Source organism: Salmo salar, chromosome 10 (genome assembly GCF_965601325.2).
Source record: "Salmo salar chromosome 10, fSalSal1, whole genome shotgun sequence".
NCBI lineage: Eukaryota > Metazoa > Chordata > Actinopteri > Salmoniformes > Salmonidae > Salmo > Salmo salar.
The window spans coordinates 21,692,813-21,714,855 of NC_138300.1; the positions used below are offsets into that span (position 1 = coordinate 21,692,813).

General features: G+C 43.4%; 1 protein-coding gene across 1 annotated transcript in view; it reads left to right on the top strand.

Moving 5' to 3' along the window:
• hcn2b (hyperpolarization activated cyclic nucleotide-gated potassium channel 2b) overlaps positions 1 to 22,043 on the top strand; it is a 68,198-nt gene that overhangs the window by 2,165 nt on the left and 43,990 nt on the right. The window contains exons 2-4 of the mRNA XM_014216326.3: positions 4,477 to 4,900; positions 7,350 to 7,511; positions 21,480 to 21,698. Of these exons, the coding sequence (XP_014071801.3) occupies positions 4,477 to 4,900; positions 7,350 to 7,511; positions 21,480 to 21,698 (805 nt within the window). The remainder of the gene's footprint in view (positions 1 to 4,476; positions 4,901 to 7,349; positions 7,512 to 21,479; positions 21,699 to 22,043) is intronic.

Genomic DNA, 22,043 nt, shown 5'->3' on the forward strand with positions numbered 1-22,043 from the left:
ATTGTATAATAATAGTGAAGACATCAAAACTATGAAATAACACATTGAATCATGTAGCAACCAAAAAAGCTTTAAACAAATCAAATATATTTGAGATTCTTCAAAGAAGCTACCCATTGCCTTGATGACAGATTTGCACACACTTGGCATTCTCTCAACCAGCTTCATCTGGAATGCTTTTTTCAACAGACTTGAAGGAGTTCACACATACGCTCAGCACTTGTTGGCTGTTTTTCCTTCACTCTGCGGTCTAACTCATCCCAAACCATTTCAATTGGGTTGAGGTCGGGTGATTGTGGAGACCAGGTCATATGATGCACTCCATCACTCTCCTTCTTGGTCAAATAGCCCTTACACAGCCTGGAGGCGTGTTGGGTCATTGTCGTGTTGAAAAACAAATTATAATCCCACTAACCGCAAGCCAGATGGGATGGCGTATCGCTGTAGAATGCTGTGGTAGCCATGCTGGTTAAGTGTGTCTTGAATTCTAAATAAATCACTGACAGTGTCACCAGCAAAGCACCCCCACACCATCACATCTCCTCCATGCTTCACGGTGGGAATCACACATGCAGAGATTATCCGTTCACCTACTCTCTCAAATTTGGGCTCATCAGACCAAAGGAAAGATTTCCACAGGTCTAATGTCCATTGCTCATATTTCTTGGCCCAAGCATTTTATTGTTATTACTTGGTGTCCTTTAATAGTGGTTTCTTTGCAGCAATTTGACCATGAAGGCTTAATTCAGGCAGTCTCCTCTGAACAGTTGATGTTGAGATATGTCTTACTTGAACTCTGTAAAGCATTTATTTGGCCTGCAATTTCTGAGGCTGGTAACTCTAATGAACTTATCTTCTGCAGCAAAGGTAACTCTGCATCTTCCTTTCCTGTGGCGGTCCTCATGAGACCCAGTTTCATCATAGCTCTTGATGGTTTTTGCAACTGCACTTGTGGCCTGATTGACTGACCTTCATGTCTTAAAGCAGGGGTGGGCAACTCCAGTCCTCGGGGGCCTGATTGGTGTCACACTTTTTTTCCATCCCTAGCAAACACAGCTGATTTAATCAAATTGCATTCTAAACTGAAGATCATGATTAGGTGATTATTGGAGTCAGGTGTGTTAGCTGGGGCTGAGGCAAAACATTGACACCAATCAGGCCCTTGAGGACTGGAATTGCCCAGACCTGTCTTAAAGTAATGATGGTGTTGCTTATTTGAGCTGTTCTTGCCATAATATGGACTTGGTCTTTTTTATTATTCTACAATAATAGTAAAAATAAAGAAAAACACTTGAATGAGTAGGTATGTGCAAACTTTGACTGGTACTGTATATATTTTTTGGGGGGCAGGGGGATTGATCCGAGGGCCTTCAAAAGAGGGTGTGTGGGCCTCCAGTTGCCCATCCCTGGATTACAGTATCATACACAAACATCTGATATTGTTTTGTCACACAACTTGGTCAAACATGTTTCATATTTATTTTGTCATTGCATATTAATAAAATATGAATGTTACATGAACGGAACCATGCATGCATGACTCTTGACAGGATATTATTGCATGCAAATATATTAATATTAGATGTCATATTGAAAATACTAAACACACCAATCTAGTTTGATCTTTTGGATTTCGTTATGGGTAGGTGTCGGTGTTAATTTAGTACTCTGTAATTAAAATCGGGATCAATTTCTTTCATGAATGCAAAATCAGCTTGAGCTATCTCACTGCAGCTGCTTCGTCCCTATACCTCACTATTCTCCTCTCATTTTCACACATCGCTCTACAACAGATTCCTATAAACGTTTAGGCTTTCCCCCGAAATCAGACGCTTCGGTCTAAGACAGACTCTCCCTCGTATGGAGACAGCTATTTTAAACTGATAATCAATGCCATTACGTGCACGTGTAATTATAAGAGGCACCACAATTTTTTATTAAGTGAATTCCAGGTCTTTATGTCAAGAAAGAGTTAAGGCATCATCTCTTCTAGGGTTAAAGTTGGAGTGGTTTTTAAAGTGAATGATGAGTTGTGTTATTAAGCAGCACCCCGATCCCGTTGCTCCCTCTTTCCTCAACATGACCTTATCTTTTGGAGAGACACACAGGGACGTACACTGACTCATCACTCAGTAATACAAATGTAAAGTAGTACTGTTATGTATGTTTGTAAGGTAGCCTTCAGTTTGCAGGTTAGGTTCACATAGGGTGAGATACGCTACATGACCAAAAGTATATGGAAACCTGCTCGTCGAACATCTCATTCCAAAATCATAGGCATTAATATGGAGTTGGTCCCGCCTTTGCAGCTATAACAACCTCCACTTTTCTGGGAAGGCTTTCCAATAGATGTTGGAACATTGCTCCGGGGACAAGCTTGCATTCAGCCGCAAGAGCATTAGTGAGGTTGGGCACTGATGTTGGGCAATTAGGCCCGCAATCGGCGTTCCAATTCATCCCAAAGGTGTTCGACGGGATTGAGGTCAGGGCTCTGTGCTGGCCAGTCAAGTTCTTCCACACGGATCTCAACAAACCATTTCTGTATGGACCTCGCTTTGGGCATGGGGGTATTGTCATGCTCAAACAGGACAAAAATCGCCTCCCAAAACTGTTGCCACAAAGTTGGAAGCACAGAATCATCTATAATGTTATTGTATGCTATAGCGTTAAGATTTCCCTTCACTGGAACTAAGGGGCCTAGCCCGAACCATGAAAAACAGCCCGACAGTCAAAACTGTCAACATGACAGCATACTGTCACATACTGTGCGTTTAGACGGAGAGCAATTTTGGTAGAGTAGGCCTATTTCACAACCAATAACTTCTCCGCTACAGTAAGTTTGAGCAATTTGCAAACTTCACGGCAACATTTAGGGCATTTCTGTTATGTAGCCTCCTGTAGCAACTTATCGTTGGAAGGATGATCTCATCACTCACTCAGTGGAGTCATCGATGTTCGTTTCCGATCAGGCAGGATCAGTCAATCAAGACATGACTCAGCGGCCCACCTATCAGTTACACTCTTCCCAAGCATTGACTCCCGTTACCTTGGGTTGATTAGACAGCAATATTGATAGCCACTGATATTACACTAGGTGCACAATTCAATATGTATTTTCAGTTGAGCTCTTCAATATTAATCCATCTCTTATCTCACACATGTTATTGTCAAGTGTAACATTCCATATGCAAAATTCCATAAACTTGTAGTGTAACTATCTTACATAACCTGGCAGTCACAATAATTCAAATATACTGATAGGCCTACTATTCTGGTTTCACTTATGCCACCCTTTGTCTTTGTAGCAAGGATTTAGAATCAATTCACCAACCAGCTGTACCCTCATATTACCCTCTCCCCCATCGTCTCCCCTCCTGTCCTGTCCTTGACGTGACCTTGACTTGATTTTTGACAGGTTGCAGTGATATGACTGTTGATTGTGAACTGTTTCACAGTAAGCTATGCCACCAGCCTTGTGTGTGTGTGTGTGTGAGCTTGCCTCTGTGCGTGTGTGTGTTATTGTCCGTGTGCCCCTGTCTGACAGAGGGTGTTGTGAGATGTGGACAGTACAGAGCAGGCTGCAGTAAGTCGAGAGGGTACTTGTCAGATGGATAAAGCAACATCAGCGACTTTTAGTGATGGGGGGGAAAAAATCCATATAGTTACATATCGTGATATTATTTTTGGATGATGCTATATTGATATTTGTCTCCTAGTATTGTTTATTTATTTTTGCCACTGTAGGTAGCATCAGCTTGTACTAGTTACTTGCACCCAAACACCAGTATTTTTCCTTCATAGCTTGTTCTCCATCTTTATTTAAATTTAGGGTGCTTATTTGTTTTCAGCACTTATATTACCCGGTCTGATCAAAACTTGTTTTCTCATGCTCTCTCTTGTCTCTGCAGCAGACATATAGTGAGAATATGTTTGGAACATCAAATCGCAATTAAATTGCAGTATCAAATTGCATTAAATGTAGAATCGTGATTTGTGAGAATGGTGGGAATCTTGAGAATCGCAGTACATACAGTATCTTATCAGCTCCTCAGTATAGTGATAATGTATTGCGACGTTCCTGGCCTTTCCCAACTACTTGCATGTGATATGCACAGCAAACAGCAAATAAGAACATTTGCTCAATGAAAACAGTGATACTACAGTTTCTACTTGAACTAGTACTCATCATGATATACCCTAGTCACTTACTGTACTGTTATTGTACTATTATTACTAAGTAATAGCACCTGTCAATTGGTCCCGCATAGGGCTAACTGTCATCACATAATCTGTCTCTGAGGATCTTCCCTCGCGACAAGGCCATTCCCCAAACTATTTCATAAAATGTTATATTGCATTCTTTGTTTTTAATTTAGTTACGCCTGTACTCGATTGAACAGGAGTTGAAGTTCAGGTGTCCCGAGTTCTTCCACCATAACTGTCTCTGTCCCCTAACCTCCTTCTCCTGCCCTCTAGGTTCTACTGGGATTTCACCATGCTGATGTTCATGGTGGGCAACCTCATCATCATCCCCGTTGGGATCACCTTTTTCAAGGACGAGACCACCGCGCCCTGGATCATCTTCAACGTGGTCTCTGACACCTTCTTCCTCATGGACCTGGTCCTCAACTTCCGCACAGGCATTGTATTTGAGGACAACACCGAGATCATCCTGGACCCCAGGAAGATCAAGAGGACGTACCTAAAGACCTGGTTCTTGGTGGACTTTGTCTCCTCCATCCCTGTGGATTATATCTTCCTGATCGTTGAGAAGGGGATAGACTCCGAATTGTATAAGACGGCCAGAGCCCTGAGGATCCTACGCTTTACCAAGATCCTCAGTCTGCTGAGGCTGCTCAGGCTGTCCAGGCTCATCCGCTACATCCACCAATGGGAAGAGGTAAACTGGGCTCTAGAACTTACTTTGACCTAACATAGCAAGCGTGAAAGAAGTGCCTGAAACTAGATCTCCTACATACTGGTCTTGAGGAGAAGAAAAATAGCATCGACCAATGGAGTACTTGCATAAGTACTTGCATCGACCAATGGAAAGAGGGGGTAGGCCGCAATGTTAAGGCAGCAGTAGAAGGAATAAGCTCTTTTAGTTTGTCAAATCAGGGCAAGTACAGAAGGGAGTCAGATATGAACATCATCAACCCAACCTACTTCAGGGTAATGTCCTTCCAATAATAGGCTAGTCTCACACTATCACAGGCCTTCAACACTGTTTTCTCTCTGTATCTGTAGTGATATACATCAGCAGGATGCTGAGATTCACAGCTTTGCTTTCTCAGTGACTGTGTCGGCCAGTTAGCCTCATCATCGCAGCATTTGGCTGTGGCGTGCAGCCAGTCACAGTGGCCTGTTTTACCCTGATGTGACTGGATGTGTAAAGCTGTGCTGACCAAACAGAGGGGAGGATGGCCAAACATACATTCATGCCCCTTCTGTGCTAGTCTGATGACTCATTTGTGTGTGTGTTCTGTACTCTACTTAATGGGACAATTATTTTCTTGATTCCAGAGTGGTAATTTGAGCCAGACACAACCCCTAATTATTGAATCAACCCCTTGCGTAACCGAGTGCCTCTCGTCCACTGCTCAGCTCTGCTCTGCACAGGGCAGCTGCTCACCTCATCTGGAGCATGAGAGGGCCAGTTAGACAACTCACTGAATAAAGGAGGAACCTTAACTCCATGTCATACAATGACTTCATTTTGTTAGAGAGCAATGTGCTCATCAAGATGTACCTGGAACACCTGGGAACACACAGTCTTCTTTACTACTGCCTGTAGCTGACAGCTGTTTGGAGCACTTCTCTGATACCCTATCTAGGCCCACGTATTCCCTGAGTGTCATCCCCTCTGCATTGGGCTGTTTGTGTGTACGTGCTTGTTAGTTTGTGTTCTAGGTGCTAGACAGGATGCAGCAGTAAAAACACTGAGGCTTTCCGGGAATATGAAGCTTGTATCAACCTCTTCCATTTGCAGTCACGTCCAGACTGAGTGGATGTTACCTTTTTCATGAGCTAGGCTGGCCAGGCAGCAGTGCACTAGGTACTCTAGGATTGCGTTGTGGGTTTAGGAGGACTTTCACTTAGCATGCTCTCATTTCTGATTCCCGTCTAGAGCATTATGATTTCATCAGAATCCATAAACAATTACATTTTAATTGAATTGATACAGTATTTCCATATTAGTGGCTGCGGAACTGTTGTGTAATGTGTTAGAGTGGATTGCGTAATGCTTTGACCTCTTTTTATTTGAGTAATGGGCTGCAGGCCATAAGGTTCTTGTCACATCTACGCTATGTGCCCTGACCCTTCCAGCCAACTGACAGTGACACATGTTACATGTCATAGTTCTGCTAGTTAGCTGAAGACTTCGTTTTAGCCCATGATTGGATCCTAATCAAAATGCAAGGCCTTCAAGTGTTTTCTCCTCCTCCTCCTGTTGCTTGCGGGCAGTGAGTCTGATAGCAGAAGCATGGAGGGGGAGTTGAGAGATGGCGAGCAGCTGCCTGTGAGGGCACCGCGATACGCTAAATGCACCAATCTGAGCCCGCTGACCTTAATGGTGTACGACAAGCCATTGCATTTATTTAGGTGTGTGTGTACGCTGCAGGTAAATTGTCCATAAACAGATACAGAAACAGCTGCATAGGCACTGTGAAAATAACCCAATATCACCCAAACTCAGTAATACAGGGATTTTGTTTTTCATTTTAGGGCTTTTGAGACAAAGCTAGAAAGAGGTCATGCAGAAGGATGCTTGTTTGGCCTTTTTCACCACCGATATTCCAATACAGTCACTTTTACAAACAACGAAAGGAGGCACTCCAACCTTGTGTTGTCTATCAGAGCTGCTTTTCATTTTGTGTTCGGTTAAGCTTTGAACCCATGGGTTTGCGTGAGGTCTTGTGAGGTGACTGAATCACCTGGCTCACACTTCGATGGAGCTCTAATTTTGACACTCCATGCTTATCTCTCTTGGTCATATTTGACTCATCAAAGCTTTTAGTGCCTCTGATGAGGAAAGGAGTGCCGTCATCACTGAAGTCATTTGATGTACTTCCTTTCTCAAGGCAAACTAAGTTCAACTTCTGTGTGTACAGAAAAGCAACTGTGCATCATTGGCACCGGTAAACTTACTTATTTAATTACAATAACTAATCCGATCATGAATCCAAATCCTGTTGTAACCAGATAATGCAAATAATGGAATCTGTTTCTATTTTTTTTTAATCATGTGTTCATTGGCTATGTTAACAGGCTAAGTCCATGTGAAATGGTGAATGAATGAGGTGTGTAACACACCACTGACTCCTCTCTCTCTGACCCTCTCGTGACAGATCTTCCACATGACCTATGACCTGGCCAGTGCAGTGATGCGTATCTTCAACCTGATTGGTATGATGCTGCTGCTGTGTCACTGGGATGGCTGTTTGCAGTTCCTGGTTCCCATGCTGCAGGACTTCCCCCAGGACTGTTGGGTCTCTCTCAACAAGATGGTGGTAAGTGCTGCTTAATACACACTCTAGAGTCTAGATCCATCCGGTACTCTAGGGGCCAATTCCTGGACACCAGACTGGACTACCGGGCAGACGTTTGGTATTTTACGTAAATATTTGCATTTCTAATAAGTCTAATATGTTACATTTGGTATGGTTACTTAAGACAGAAACGATAGGAGGGAAGTTGGACCGTGACCGTCTAGCAGGGACAACTGTAGCATTTTAGCTAATCCATATTCTAACCGTATTAACCCAATTCATCTAACTTTTTTAGTTACATTTTCCTAACTTTCGTCGTTTTAGTTCCCCTGACTTTTTACATAAATTATCCTAACCTTTGTTGATAGTTATCCACCAATGATATTTATCCACCCCGTAATTCTCCTTTGTTGTTACCATGTAACAAACAACTTGGTCTCAGAGAAGAACGTATAATACTATACATCACCCATGAGGTATGAACTTACCTCATCTAATTGGTATGCTGTTGTACAACCGGGTAACACGTATAATACAATACGTCCTTTAATTCGTATGATATATATATATTGTACGACCGCCATTCCATTTGTAATGTAACCTAACGTAGTGTAATGTTTCGTACTAAATGGAGGGGAACAGATTTACATTCCAAATCTTACGAATTGCCCTGAGGCTAGGCTGCGGACACAGATGAAGCCTATTCCTGGACTAAAAACACCTTCAGTGGTTCTCCACAGAGCATGCTTTATAGTCCAGGAGTAAGCTTAATCTAGGTCCGGAAAATCAGTCATTCAAGTGCTGCCGTGAAGGAGTATTTCCTACCTCAAAAGAGGTCTGAAGTAGATGCTCATCCAAAATACCAGTGCTGGGAAAAGCAAGAATCCCGAGGCACAGACCATATTAGAGTGAATATATTGTCTTCACTGAGACAAAAACATTCAAGGACCAACAGGTGTTTCCTAACCAGCTCCTGCTAAGAATGACACACTCACCCAGGCCTGCTGTAAACAAGCAATTATAGTAGTACTTAAGAGGCTTGTTGAAGGTTTGTTGTCACGTGTCACAACAGGCTCTCTCTAGTCTCAGGCCCGGACCCCAATCATTCAGCACATGTCACTCTCTCGCTGTCAGAAAGGAAGACAAAAAGGCCCTGTCATTCTCTCTCGGCACTTCGTTCCTTTTCTTTGCTCTGATGTCTGTGGACTCACAGATGATTCATTGTTTGTGTCCACCTGCAGACTCCTCGTAGAGAGAGGAGACTGACAACACTACAGAGAGAATAAAGTCAGAAGACGTGAACAGGCAGGGGGCACGTTGCAGCAGCACACCTGTCTTCTCCTTCTCTTCCTCCAGATATCATAGTGCTAGCAATCCATCAGCCCTCACAAGCCATCAATCTCTGGCTGAGTGCTCACAGACAAATGTGTTTTGAACAGGCTGAGGCCTAGCATGACTGAGGATCAACATAGATGCACCTGACTCAGAGATTCAACACATTGCTTGGTTATTTTAGTTCCTGCCTGAACTATTTGTTTTCACATGGACATGTCTCAATACTTTCTTATTTGGACTTGGAAATAGCATGTGCAGAAGCATTTGTGTTTTTACCCATTGGAGTTTTATGTTACAGCACAGCAATATCATTAAGGCAACTCAACAGGTTGCAGGTTACTCTATGCTTGTAGAACATAAATGTGTCTCCTGTGCTGATGGCATGACAGTGCTGATGGCATGACAGTGCTGATGGCATGACAGTGCTGATGGCATGGCTGTTAGCTGTAATGGCATGGTAGTAAAGGTCCTGAAGACCTGGGGGGGTGGTTCTGGGGCTGCCAGCTACTCTCTCAGCTGTACGGTCCTAGTCAGTCACACCACCTGTCTGCTAAAGCTCCTCCGTTCCAGGTGAACTCTATTCCTCAACCCTAGAGGGCACAGGAGAGGCAGGGGGCTCATCAATACACAGGCATGCAGGCATACACACACACATGCTTAAACATATCGGATCGCTGCAATTTATTGGACAGAGAGTTGGGCTGAAAAATGTATTTTTAACTCAATATGGCCCCAGACACCAGAAAGACTTGGTCCCAGATGGGAGGGGTTGTATAGGCCAGAGGGGGCTAGATGCCAGCGGGAACATACACAGACAGTGTGATGAAGAAGGTGCAACAGCTTGGCCCCTAAGACCCTCACAAACTTCTACAGATGCACCATTGAGAGCATCCTGTCAGGCTGGTTCAACCCAACGCATTACCGGGGACATACTTCCCTCCAGGACATCCATGGCACACAGTGTCAAAGGAAAGCCAAGAAGAACATCAAGGACCTCAGCCATCCAAGCCACAGCCTGTTCACCCCGCTACCATGTAAAAGGTGGGGACAGTACAGGTGCATCAAAGCTGGAAACGACAGACTGAGAAACAGCTTCTATCTCCAGGCAATCAGATTGTTAAACAGTCACCACTAGCCGGCCTCCGCCCAGGACCCTGCCCCGAACCTTTGTAACTGTTCTAGCAGGCTACCACCCAGTACTCTACCCCGCACCTTAGAGACTGCTGCCCTATGTACATAGTCATTGGGAAAGGGAAAGGGGGATACCTAGACAGTTGTACAAATTAATGCCTTCAACTGAAATGTGTCTTCCGCAACAGCTTTGCACACTCTTGGCATTCTCTCAACCAGCATCATGAGGTAGTCACCTGGAATGCACTTCAATTAACAGGTGTGCTTTGTTAAAAGTTCATTTGTGGAATATCTTTCCTTCTTAATGCGTTTGAGCCAATCAGTTGTGTTATGACAAGGTAGGGGGGGTATACAGAAGATAGCCCTGTTTGGTAAAAGACCAAGTTCATATTATGGCAAAAACAGCTCAAATAAGCAAAGAGAATCATTACTTTAAGACATGAAGGTCAGTCAATCCATAAAATGTCAAGAACTTTGAAAGTTTCTTTAAGTGCAGTCGCAAAAACCATCAAGCGCTATTGATGAAACTGGCTCTCATGAGGACCGCCACAGGAAAGTAAGACCCAGAGTTACCTCTGCTGCAGATGATAAATGCATTAGAGTTACCAGCCTCAGAAATTGCAGCCCAAATAAAAGTAAGACACATCTCAACACAGGAGGCTGCGTGAATCAGGCCTTCATGGTCAAATTGCTGCAAAGAAACCACTACTAAAGGACATCAATAAGAAGAAGAGACTTGCTTGGGCCAAGAAACACCATCGATGGACATTTTGACTGGTGGAAATCAATCCTTACGTATGGGTGGTCCCAGTAGCTGAAAGGATGATCTCTGCATGTGTGGTTCCCACCATGAAGCATGGAGGAGGAGGTGTGGAAGTGCTTTGCTGGTGACACTGTCTGTGATTCATTTAGAATTCAAGCCACACTTAACCAGCATGGCTACCACAGCATTCTGCAGCGATACGCCATTCCATCTGGTTTGTGCTTAGAGGGGCTATCATTTGTTTTTTAACAGGACAATGACCCAACACACCTCCAGGCTGTGTAAGGGCTATGTGACCAAGAGGGATAGTGATGGAGTGCTGCATCAGATGACCTGGTCTCCACAATCACCCAACCTCAACCCAATGTTGATGGTTTGGGATGAGTTGGACCGCAGAGTGAAGGAAAAGCAGCCAACAAGTGCTCAGCATATGTGGGAACTCCTTCAAGACTGTTGGAAAAGCATTCTAGGTGAAGCTGGTTGAGAGAATGCCAAGAGTGCAAAGCTGCCATCAAGGCAAAGGGTGGCTACTTTGAAGAATCTCAAATATAAAATATGTTTTGATTTGTTTAACACTTTTTTGGTTACTATATGATTTCATGTGTTATTTCATAGTTCTGATGTCTTCACTATTGTTTTACAATGTAGAAAATAGTCAAAATAAAGAAAAACCCTTGAATGAGTAGGTGTCCAAACTTTTGACTGGTACTGTATATACTGTATTCTAGTCATGGCTCATATTATATAACTTACTTTTGTATTTTTCTGGATTATGTGTGTATTGTTTGTTTTTTTATTGCTAGATATTACTGCACTGTTGAAGCTAGAAACCGATGCATTTAGCTGCACTTGATTTGATTTAAACTAAAAGAGCTGTATGTTCCAGGTCTCTAGTTCCAGATGGCCACCATTACCCCATAGTAGAGAGCAGTCAGATGGTGGAGGGTGGCTCTATCTCTCCCACGTCTCCCCTCAGACTGGCCTGGGCCTGGGTGGACTGTGCCTGCCTGGGTAGACTGCTCCACTACTACGTGCCAGCTCTACGTCACTGTCCCTGAACCAGGCCCAGGATTATGGCTAGCGCAGACGTTGACTCAGTGTCTCTTACTGTGCAGTAATTGTGTTTGGCCCCCTCCCCTCCCTCCTTGATTTGGGATGATGGTAGCTAGGGTGCAGTGCTGTGTGTATGCCACACACACACAGGTATGAACGCACAGACACACCCACTCTGACACACTGTGAGCGTACGCCACGTGCACAAACATACACATGGACCCATGCCTCTCGGTCCTGTTGATGTTCTGTTCCTCTGAGCTGGGCCTCTACTCTGTGTACTCCATGTCAATTTCCCTGAGAACAGTCGTCCTGGGCGATCGGTGCAGGCAGGCGCAGGCTGGCTGGCATCTCCCAGCAACCAAGGTCAGCATTTCTCTGGAGGCGGATGGCTTCAAATGAGAGACGCAGCGTTAAATGATCCATCTCCCTGCCACTCGAGACTTGTTCACTTTGAGTGGCTGCCTGTCTACTCACTGCATCCCGGTACTGCTGCCTACTCACCACATCCTGCTCTGCATCCTCCATGCTGCTCAGAGAACAGAGACACACACACGCTATGGCCACAATACTTTTCACATTTTTGACGGTTTGACTGTATTTTGTGTTTTTGAATAATAACAGTTCTACATCTGCTTTATGAGTAGTCCATGACCCTAGGGTGGCAACACATACAGTTGAATTCAGAAGTTTACATACACCTTAGTCAAATACATTTAAACTCAGTTTTTCACAATTCCTGACATTTAATCCTAGTAAAAATTCCCTGTCATAGGTCAGTTAGGATCACCAATTTATTTTAAGAATGTGAAATGTAAGAATAATAGTTGAAAGAATGATTTCTTTCAGATTTTATTTCTTTCATCACATTCCCAGTGGGTCAGAAGTTTACATACACTCAATTAGTATTTGGTAGCATTGCCTTTAAATTGTTTAACTTGGGTCAAATGTTTCGGGTAGCCTTCCACAAGCTTCCCACAATAATTTGGGTGAATTTTGGCCCATTCCTCCTGACAGAGCTGGTGTAACTGAGTCAGGTTTGTAGGCCTCCTTGCTCGCACACACTTTTTCAGTTCTGCCCACAAATGTTCTATAGGATTGAGGTCAGGGCTTTGTGATGGCCACTCCAATACCTTGACTTTGTTGTCCTTAAGCCATTTTGCCACAACTTTGGAAGTATCCTTGGGGTCATTGTACATTTGGAAGACCCATTTGTGACCAAGCTTTAACTTCCTGACTGATGTCTTGAGATGTTACTTCAATATATCCACACAATTTTCTTTCCTCATGATGCCATCTATATTGTGAAGTGCACCAGTCCCTCCTGCAGCAAAGCACCCCCACAACATGACGCTGCCACCCCCGTGCTTCACGGTTGGGATGGTGTTCTTCGGCTTGCAAACCTCCCCCTTTTTCCTCCAAACATAAGGATGGTCATTATGGCCAAACAGCTCTATTTTTGTTTCATCAGACCAGAGACATTTCTCCAAAAAGTATGATCTTTGTCCCCATGTGCAGTTGCAAACCATAGTCTGGCTTTTTTATGGCGGGTTTGGAGCAGTGGCTTCTTCCTTGGTGAGCGGCCTTTCAGGTTATGTCGATACAGGACTCGTTTTACTGTGGATATACATACTTTTGTACCTGTTTCCTCCAGCATCTTCACAAGGTCCTTTGCTGTTGTTCTGGAATTGATTTGCACTTTTCGCACCAAAGTACATTCATCTCAAGGAGACAGAACGCGTCTCCTTCCTGAACGGTATGGCGGCTGCGTGGTCCCATGGTGTTTATACTTGCGTACTATTATTTGTACAGATGAACGTGGTACCTTCAGGCGTTTGGAAATTGCTCCCAAGGATGAACCAGACTTGTGGAGGTCTACAATCTTTTTCTGAGGTCTTGGCTGATTTCTTGATTTTCCCAAGATGTCAAGAAAAGAGGCACTGAGTTTGAAGGTCGGCCTTGAAATACATCCACAGGTACACCTCCAATTGACTCAAAGGATGTCAATTAGCCTATCAGAAGCTTCTAAAGCCATGACATAATTTTCTGGAATTTTCCAAGCTGTTTAAAGGCACAGTCAACTTAGTGTATGTAAACTTCTGACCCACTGGACTTGTGAAATAATCTGTCTGTAAACAATTGTTGAAAAAATGACTTGTCATGCACAAAGTAGATGTCCTAACCAACTTGCCAAAACTATAGTTTGTTAACAAGAAATTTGTGAAGCGGTTGAAAAACGAGTTTTAATGACTCCAACCAAAGTATGTAAACTTCCGACTTCAACTGTACATTCTACGTGATTTCAATGGGTCTGTCTCCCTTCTGATTGTTTTATACTGTTCAATTTCATTTCATCCCCCCAATAAGTCTGCATTTTCATACATTTCTGCATTTCCTGTACTAGTTTGAGATTATTTCCACACTGCCATGTAGGTCTGCACAACATGTGCAAAACTTAGGCCTTATTTTGAACAAACTATTGAAATTGCGATTTGACTTGCAATTTAGATCATAACACTTGGGTAAACTGTTGGAAAAAGGGGAATACAATGATTATTATAAATCTATAATTAGAATATAATAATGAGCAGTTTGAATACAGTGTTGTTTGACATGACAACGAATGAAAAGGCCAGGGAGGCATTATTGTGACAGGGTAGGAACCAAAATGTTGGTCAGTGTTTCCAAGGGGACCCTTTAATCTTTGTCTTCATTAAATGTAATGTAGCTAACATATTCATGCTTTGCCTATTTCTCTCTGATTTAGAAGATACTAACACACAAACAACACGCTGATTTAGGCCTACACCAGTACTGGTATCAGGCTGCATTAGCTAGCTACATTTGCTCTGACTCAGTACATTTATTAGCTAGCCAGCTAACTAGCGAAAAGCAATTGGAGCAAACATGATTTATTGTAGCCACAACTTTCTAAGAAAAGACAAACTAGCTGTTTGCAGACAGTAAGATACACAGACTAAGTGTAATGATAGAATGCTTGCGGATTTATATTAGGAAGCAAAGTGGAAAGCAGCAATGTTGTCAGTCTTGACCATGAAGGCTGAAGAGTCAACGGCAAATGGTCTCATGGTCGAGAAACAACAACTGCGCTCCTCGAGTCACAGGTGGCAGGGTGGGGCTTGTTGAGGGAGAGAGACGAATTAAGTATAGCGAAGTAACCTATACAAACGGACGTTACATGCGGCAGAGTGACGTATCACATTTAACAAACCAAACAGTGAAATACCGTTATAGAAGTAAAAACACAAACCGGTCCTTGCATCAATACCGGTCTTCAGTATAGTAAAATATGGTATTCCACCCGGCCGTAACACAAACACACAGGAAGCCACTTCTTCAGGTCCCATTCTGGGCTAATTCACTGAGCCAGAGCATCAGGTGTGGGAGAGGCTTTCCTCCAACTATCTTAAGGCCCTGTGGGAGAGAATTACCAGGAGGTCCTTCCATCAAACAGCCAGTCAACATGTTAATATACCTGACCCTCCCTGATCTGACCACTGATACGGGGCGGCAGGTAGCCTAGCGGTTAGAGTGATGTGCCAGTAACCGAAAGGTCGCTAGTTTGAATCCCCAAGCCAACTAGGTCGAGCAAGGCAATTAACCCTAATTGCTCCAGGGATGCCATTGGGTGTCTCGGGGAGTTGGGATTTCCAATTCACACATGAGTATGATACACATTTGGTACATGTCTTAAATAGGACAAATATAAGCACCCACCTAATTGTTATTAGATACAGACGGTTCTACTATAAGCCAGGATTTAAGTTTATAGCCGGCTGATCAAATTAAATCAAAATGTCCCCTCTGTTATGAAGCCCAAGTCAGGGCCAGGTGCTTTCATCTCATGTACCTTATCCTGTATGGCTCTTAGATCAATGGAATTATAATAAAGCCCTGGATCATCTCACTATCCATCTGTCCTTTATGATCTTAGACCTGAGGTAGAGTAATCCGGATCTCATGCCAGGGTTCATCCGGCTAGAGGATGCAGGGCAGCCAGGGAAAATACAATTACTAAGATGAGACTTATATCTCCCTCTCTAACTTTAAGCATCAGCTGTCAGAGCAGCTTACCGATCACTGTACCTGTACACAGCCCATCTGTAAATAGCACACCCAACTACCTCATCCCCATATTGTTATTTTTGTTGTGTGTTGCTCTTTTGCACCCCAGTATCTCTACTTGCACATCATCATCTGCACATCTATCACTCCAGTGTTAATGCTAAATTGTAATGATTTTGCCTCTAGGGCCTATTTATTGCCTTACCTCTCTAATCTTACTACATTTGCACACACTGTGCATAGACCTTTTCTATTGTGTTATTGACTGTACGTTTGTTTATCCCATGTGTAACTCTGTGTTGTTGTTTTTGTTGCACTACTTTGCTTTATCTTGTCCAGGTCGCAGTTGTAACTTGTTCTCAACTTGCCTACCTGGTTAAATAAAGGTGCAATATATATTTATTTTTATTTTATTTAAAAAACACCTATACATACATACACACACACACACACACACACACACACACACACACACACACACACACCACACACACACACACACACACACACACACACACACACACGTGTACAGAGCCTTCAGACAGTATTCACACCCCTTTACTTTTTCCACATTTTGCTGTGTTACAGCCTGAATTTAAAATGTATTAAATTGAGATTTTGTGTCACCGATCTACACACACAAATAACCTATAATATCAAAGTGGAATTTTGTTTGTAGAACATTTTCGAAATTAATAAAAAATGAAAAACTGAAATGTCTTGAGTCAATAAGTAATCAACCCCTTTGTTATGGCAAGCCTAAATAAATTCAGGAGTAAAAATGTACTTAACATATCACAAAAGTTGCATGGACTCATTCTGTGTTCAATAATAGTGGTTAAAGTAATAATGTAATATATTAAACATTTATCCAAAGCAACCTAGTTTTTTAAAATTGTATTTTTATTTCTCATTTATTTAACCAGGTAGGCCAGTTGAGAATAAGTTCTCATTTACAACTGCAACCTGGCCAAGATAAAGCAAAGCAGTGCGACACAAACAACAACACACAGTTACACATGGAGTAAACAAGCGTACAGTCAATAACACAATAGAAAAAAAGAAAGTCTATATACAGTGTGTGCAAATGGCGTGAGGAGGTAAGGCAATAAATAGGCCCTAGTAACAGTCAGGTGTGCATACATCTTACGTATGGGTGGTCCCGGGAATCGAACTACCCTGGCGTTACAAGCGCCATGCTCTACCAACTGAGCTAGAAAGGACCACCCCATCTCTGTAACCCACACATACAACTACTGCATCTGTAAGATTCAACCACAATGACCAGGGAAGTTTTTTATTGCCTCGCAAAGAAGGGCACCGATAGGTAGATGTGTACACATTTTAAAAAGCAGACGCTGAATATCCCTTTACGCATGGTGAAGTTATTTATTAGGCTTTGAATGGTGTATCCATACACCCAGTCTCTATAAGATACAGGCGTCCTTCCTAACTCAGTTGCCGGAGACAAAGATAATCGCTCAGGGATTTCACAAGACAATGGTGATTTTAAAACAGTTAAGAGTTTAATGGCTGTGATATGAGAAAACTGAGGATGGATCAACAACATTGTAGTTACCCCAAAATACGAACCTAAATGACAGAGTGAAAAGAAGGAAGCCTGTTACAGAATACAAATATTCCAAAGCATGCATCCTGTTTGCAACAAGGCAAAACATTGCAAAACATGTGGCAAAGAAGTAAACTTTTTGTCCTGAGTACAAAGCGTTACATTTGGGCCAAACCAACACAACACATCACTGAGTACCACTCTTCATATTTTCAAACATGGTGGTGGCTGCATAATGTTATGGATATGCTTGTCATCGGCAAGGAATAGGGATATTTTTTAGGATAAAATGAAACGGAATGGAGCTAAGAACAGCAAAACCTAAAACACAAGGCCAAATCTAAATTGGAGTTGCTTACCAAGACGAGACTGAGTGACCTAGTTACTTACAGTTTTGTCTTAAATCGGCTTGAAAATCTATGGCAAGACTTAAAAATGGCTATCTAGCAATGATCAACAACCAACTTGACAGAGTTTAAGGAATAAAAAAAAAGGGCAATATTGTACAATCCAGGTGTGCAAATCTCTTAGAAACTTACCCAAAAGACTCTGTAATCACTGCCAAATGTGATTCTAACATATATTGTCTCAGGGGATTGAATACTTATCGAATCAAGATATATTAGGGTTTTATTTGACACAATTATTTTTTATAAATGTTAGGATTTTTCTTCCACTTTGACATTACATAGTAGATCGTTGGCCAAAAATGACAATGAAATCCATTATAATCCCACTTTGTAACACAACAAAATGTGGAAAAAGTCAAGTGGTGTGAATACTTTCTGAAGGCACTGTATACACACACACACACACACACACACACACACACACACACGGAGCCACAGGAAATACCCTTGTTTCAATGGCTAATAAGGATATCCTCCATTTATTAAATGACTGACTCCATTAGAGTGGCTCAGCATCTCAACCCTCCTATCATGCCTACCCATGGCCCTTAGGGATGGTAAAGATGGCTGTGCCAGTTTAGGCATCTGACATGGTAAATGTAGCTGAAGAAAGAGCCTTTTACTCAGCACTCACTGTTATCCAGCTATGAAGGCAGGCCACTCAGAGGTTAAACGTAAGCTCCAAGGCACAGTGCAGAAGTGAGGGAGCAATAGTGACAAAAAGCCCACACACACACACACACGCCTGCCCACAGACACACACACACACACGCCTGCACACACGTACACATGTACACACACACACACACCACGACCCCTCCTCCCTTCTCCTTCCACATCTTACCTCCCTCCAGGATCTTGGAACAAATCTGCGTTCATCTCTGATTATGCCATCATAGATCATGCACAACCCATACTGCATGAGTGCTCCTCTCTGTAAATGGATTATGTACAATTAGGCTTTGCCCCTGTTCCTTTAGCTGGGGAATGACTAATGCAATGAATGGGGGAGATTATCCTCTGTATTGCTGCTGAATTGTGAATAACAAACAGAGCTCAGTGGCGTGCATCATGTAGTGAAAGGTGTAGAGTTTGATCCTAAGTGACGGTTGTACACTAGACTGAGGGATTTGATTTTCTCTAGCATTTGCACCTTCTCCTTGGCAGAGAATGTTGGGTTGTAGCCTGCTCCACTGGAGCTGTCGTGTTTATTCCACAGAGCCTCGGAGCCAATACCTTATGAGCTGGGTCCACATGTCACCCATTGTCATTATAATGGGTTATTTTTAGTGGAAAGTGTATGCCTATATCATATTGGTGTGAGAATCAGAGCGTGTACAGAACAGAGATGACTCACCTGCTCCTGTCTAAACACCAGGCTGTCTGTTGACGTTATTGCTGCAGGTATTGGGGACTATGTTTCATCATTTGATCACAAATTTGAGCTCCCGTACCTGTAGGATGGATTTATGTTCTAATAGATTAGCATTTCTGTCAACTCCCTGTCGGTATGGAAGCAGTAATGGTGTGGTGCGACACACACACACACACACAAACACACACACACACACACACACACACACACACACACACCACACACACAGTGTGGTGGGTAAAATATGGTATTGTCCCACCGAGACAGAGAAAATGGATGTGTCAGTACTGTGGAGGATGTTCAGTCATCTGCATTGGGGATTGGGTCTTTAGATCACAGGCGCTGTCTGTGTGTGTGCTGTGCTCAGTTCCTCAAACTCGGGGTGCAGTGAGGCAGCATAGAGACGTTAGTATAAAAGCCTGGGTGAACATTGTAAATTCAGATAAGCTACGTCAAGCAGGCCGTGCCAGAGCAGCTCGCTACATCTCCCTGTCACATTTCTTATAGGCATGACTTTATCTGAATGTATTCCTCCGCCATTGGTTTTTTTCGTCCATGTTGGACAGTTTTTCTGGTTCTGACAGAGTTATTGTAGCTACCTGTGCATGTCAGTCAGATAGGCCTGGTGGTAGGGAGTATACATATCCAGGCTGTATCACATCTGGCCGTGAGAGTCCCATAAGGCGGCGCACAATTAGTCCAGCATCATCCGGGGTAGGCCGTCATTGTAAATAAGAATTTGTTCTTAACTGACTTGCCTAGTTAAATAAAGGTTAATATATATATATATTCATCAGACAAGCTTTCAGCTCAGTCTTGGGACCACAGTCCACAGACGTGATCATTCGCTGCTAATTCTGTCCTGATCTGGCATTGGATGGGTGCGTGTGTTTGTGTGTGTGTGCTTATTTCCGGGCTCAGAGTTTGGAGCTTAGGGTGACGGGTTGCTGCTGCTGTTTGCCTGGCGGGCACGCTCTGTAGGCAGCATGCTGATAGACCAGGGGGACAGAGAGAGAAAGGGAGAGAGAGAGAAAGGGATGCAGCTCTGCCTCTATTGCACACCCAAGGTATTGGGACCAGGACAAGGTCTGGGGCTAAAGCTGCCCCTAGCAAAGAGAGAGAGAGGGAGGTTCCATATGAGGGCACACAAATACATCTCCATCTCTGCTTTGGCTCTTTACTGGCAGTCCCTCCTCAGTGCTGACTGCTGAGTGCTCCCAAGATCTCATCTCATCCCCATGCAATTCCACACAGTACCTATCTATCCCCTTCCATTATTCCCTTCCATCCACGTCTCTCTGTCACATTTCAAAACAATCTGATGGCGCCTCCCACTCATTTCTCCTCATTTCCACCCCAACTCCTCTCCCAACTAAAGCATTTTGAATTGAATGCAAATGGAGTTCAAAGAAATTCAAAGCAGATATAATCAAATCCAGAAGGAGTCGTTGGTAGTGGAGACTGCTCTGTTCAGCGCTGCTCTCTACAGCATTCTGATAGCTCTGTAAAGCAGGTCCTGATCTCTGTTTTTTAAATGTCTGTTTGTACTTAATGTTTTCATGTTTATATGTTCACCTGCCAGGGGACTGCAGATGTAAATGAGCTAAAGCTGGTTAAAGTTGGTGCAACGGATCACTTCTCTTACTCTGAGACGTATGTTTTGTTGTATATTGTCCCTGCCAAATAACGGAATAACTAATACCGCCAGGCCAGTCTAACTCTGAACCAAAAGCACTGGATTAACAGTGACATTTCCCTGTATGAGTGAACCTGTAGCCAGGCAGCGTTTCTCAGTCAGTGTTGCTGTTTAGGGCTGAGGGGACAGTGTTTATAATGACTCTAACTTGACTAGTCTCACTGTATACACAAATCAAAGGCAGAGTGGAGGAGGCAGATGTAATGGCTCCTCATTAGAGCCCAGTCTGAAGAGGCCTTCTATACCTGAGTCAACAACACTATGGTGGAGTGATTAGGCCTTCAACAAGCAGCAAGCTAGTACAATGGAGCCAAACTCCTTACCTACTCCAGAGGAGTGATCGTAGCTTTCTTTCAGGAACTTTCTCATATTCCCCCCCCCTCTCTCTCTTTCCCCTCGCTCTCCCTTTCTCTCTCTTTTTAAAGGCTTTCTATTTTAGACTTTTAGGTTGGGATCATAGTCATGTTTTTTGTACAGTGATATTGAAAATGTGGTTTTAATGCAATGTTATTCTTTCTACATAATATCCTCTTTTGTAACAGAAACCCTGTTTTCTCTCTCTCCCAACAGAACGACTCGTGGAGCGAGCTGTACTCCTTTGCCCTGTTCAAGGCCATGAGTCACATGCTGTGTATCGGTTACGGGCGCCAAGCCCCAGAAAGCATGTCTGATATCTGGCTGACCATGCTCAGTATGATCGTGGGTGCCACCTGCTATGCCATGTTCATTGGCCACGCCACCGCCCTCATCCAGTCCCTGGACTCATCCCGGCGCCAGTACCAGGAGAAGGTAAGACCGCTGTCGATGAGGACCAAGCCATGTGACCAGGAGAAACTCAGAGCCGTAGACATAGGTTATAGTACGGCCTAGAGTTTTCCCTGGTCAAGTCACGTAGTCAGGAGAATCCCTGTCCCTACCAGCATTCACCAGTCTCAGTGTCCTCAGATCAAAGCATGTGGTCAAGTCTCTTAAGAAGGAGAACACTGCTCTATAAGGACATTGCAGCTGAGTCTCCATGGAGTTCTTAGATACTGGGTGATCTGGTGGTGTATTATTCAGTCTGTCAGCAGCACGTCCCCCTGGCCTGCAATAATTTGCCAGGCTTTGTTGTCTAATTGCAGCATCTGGTTAATG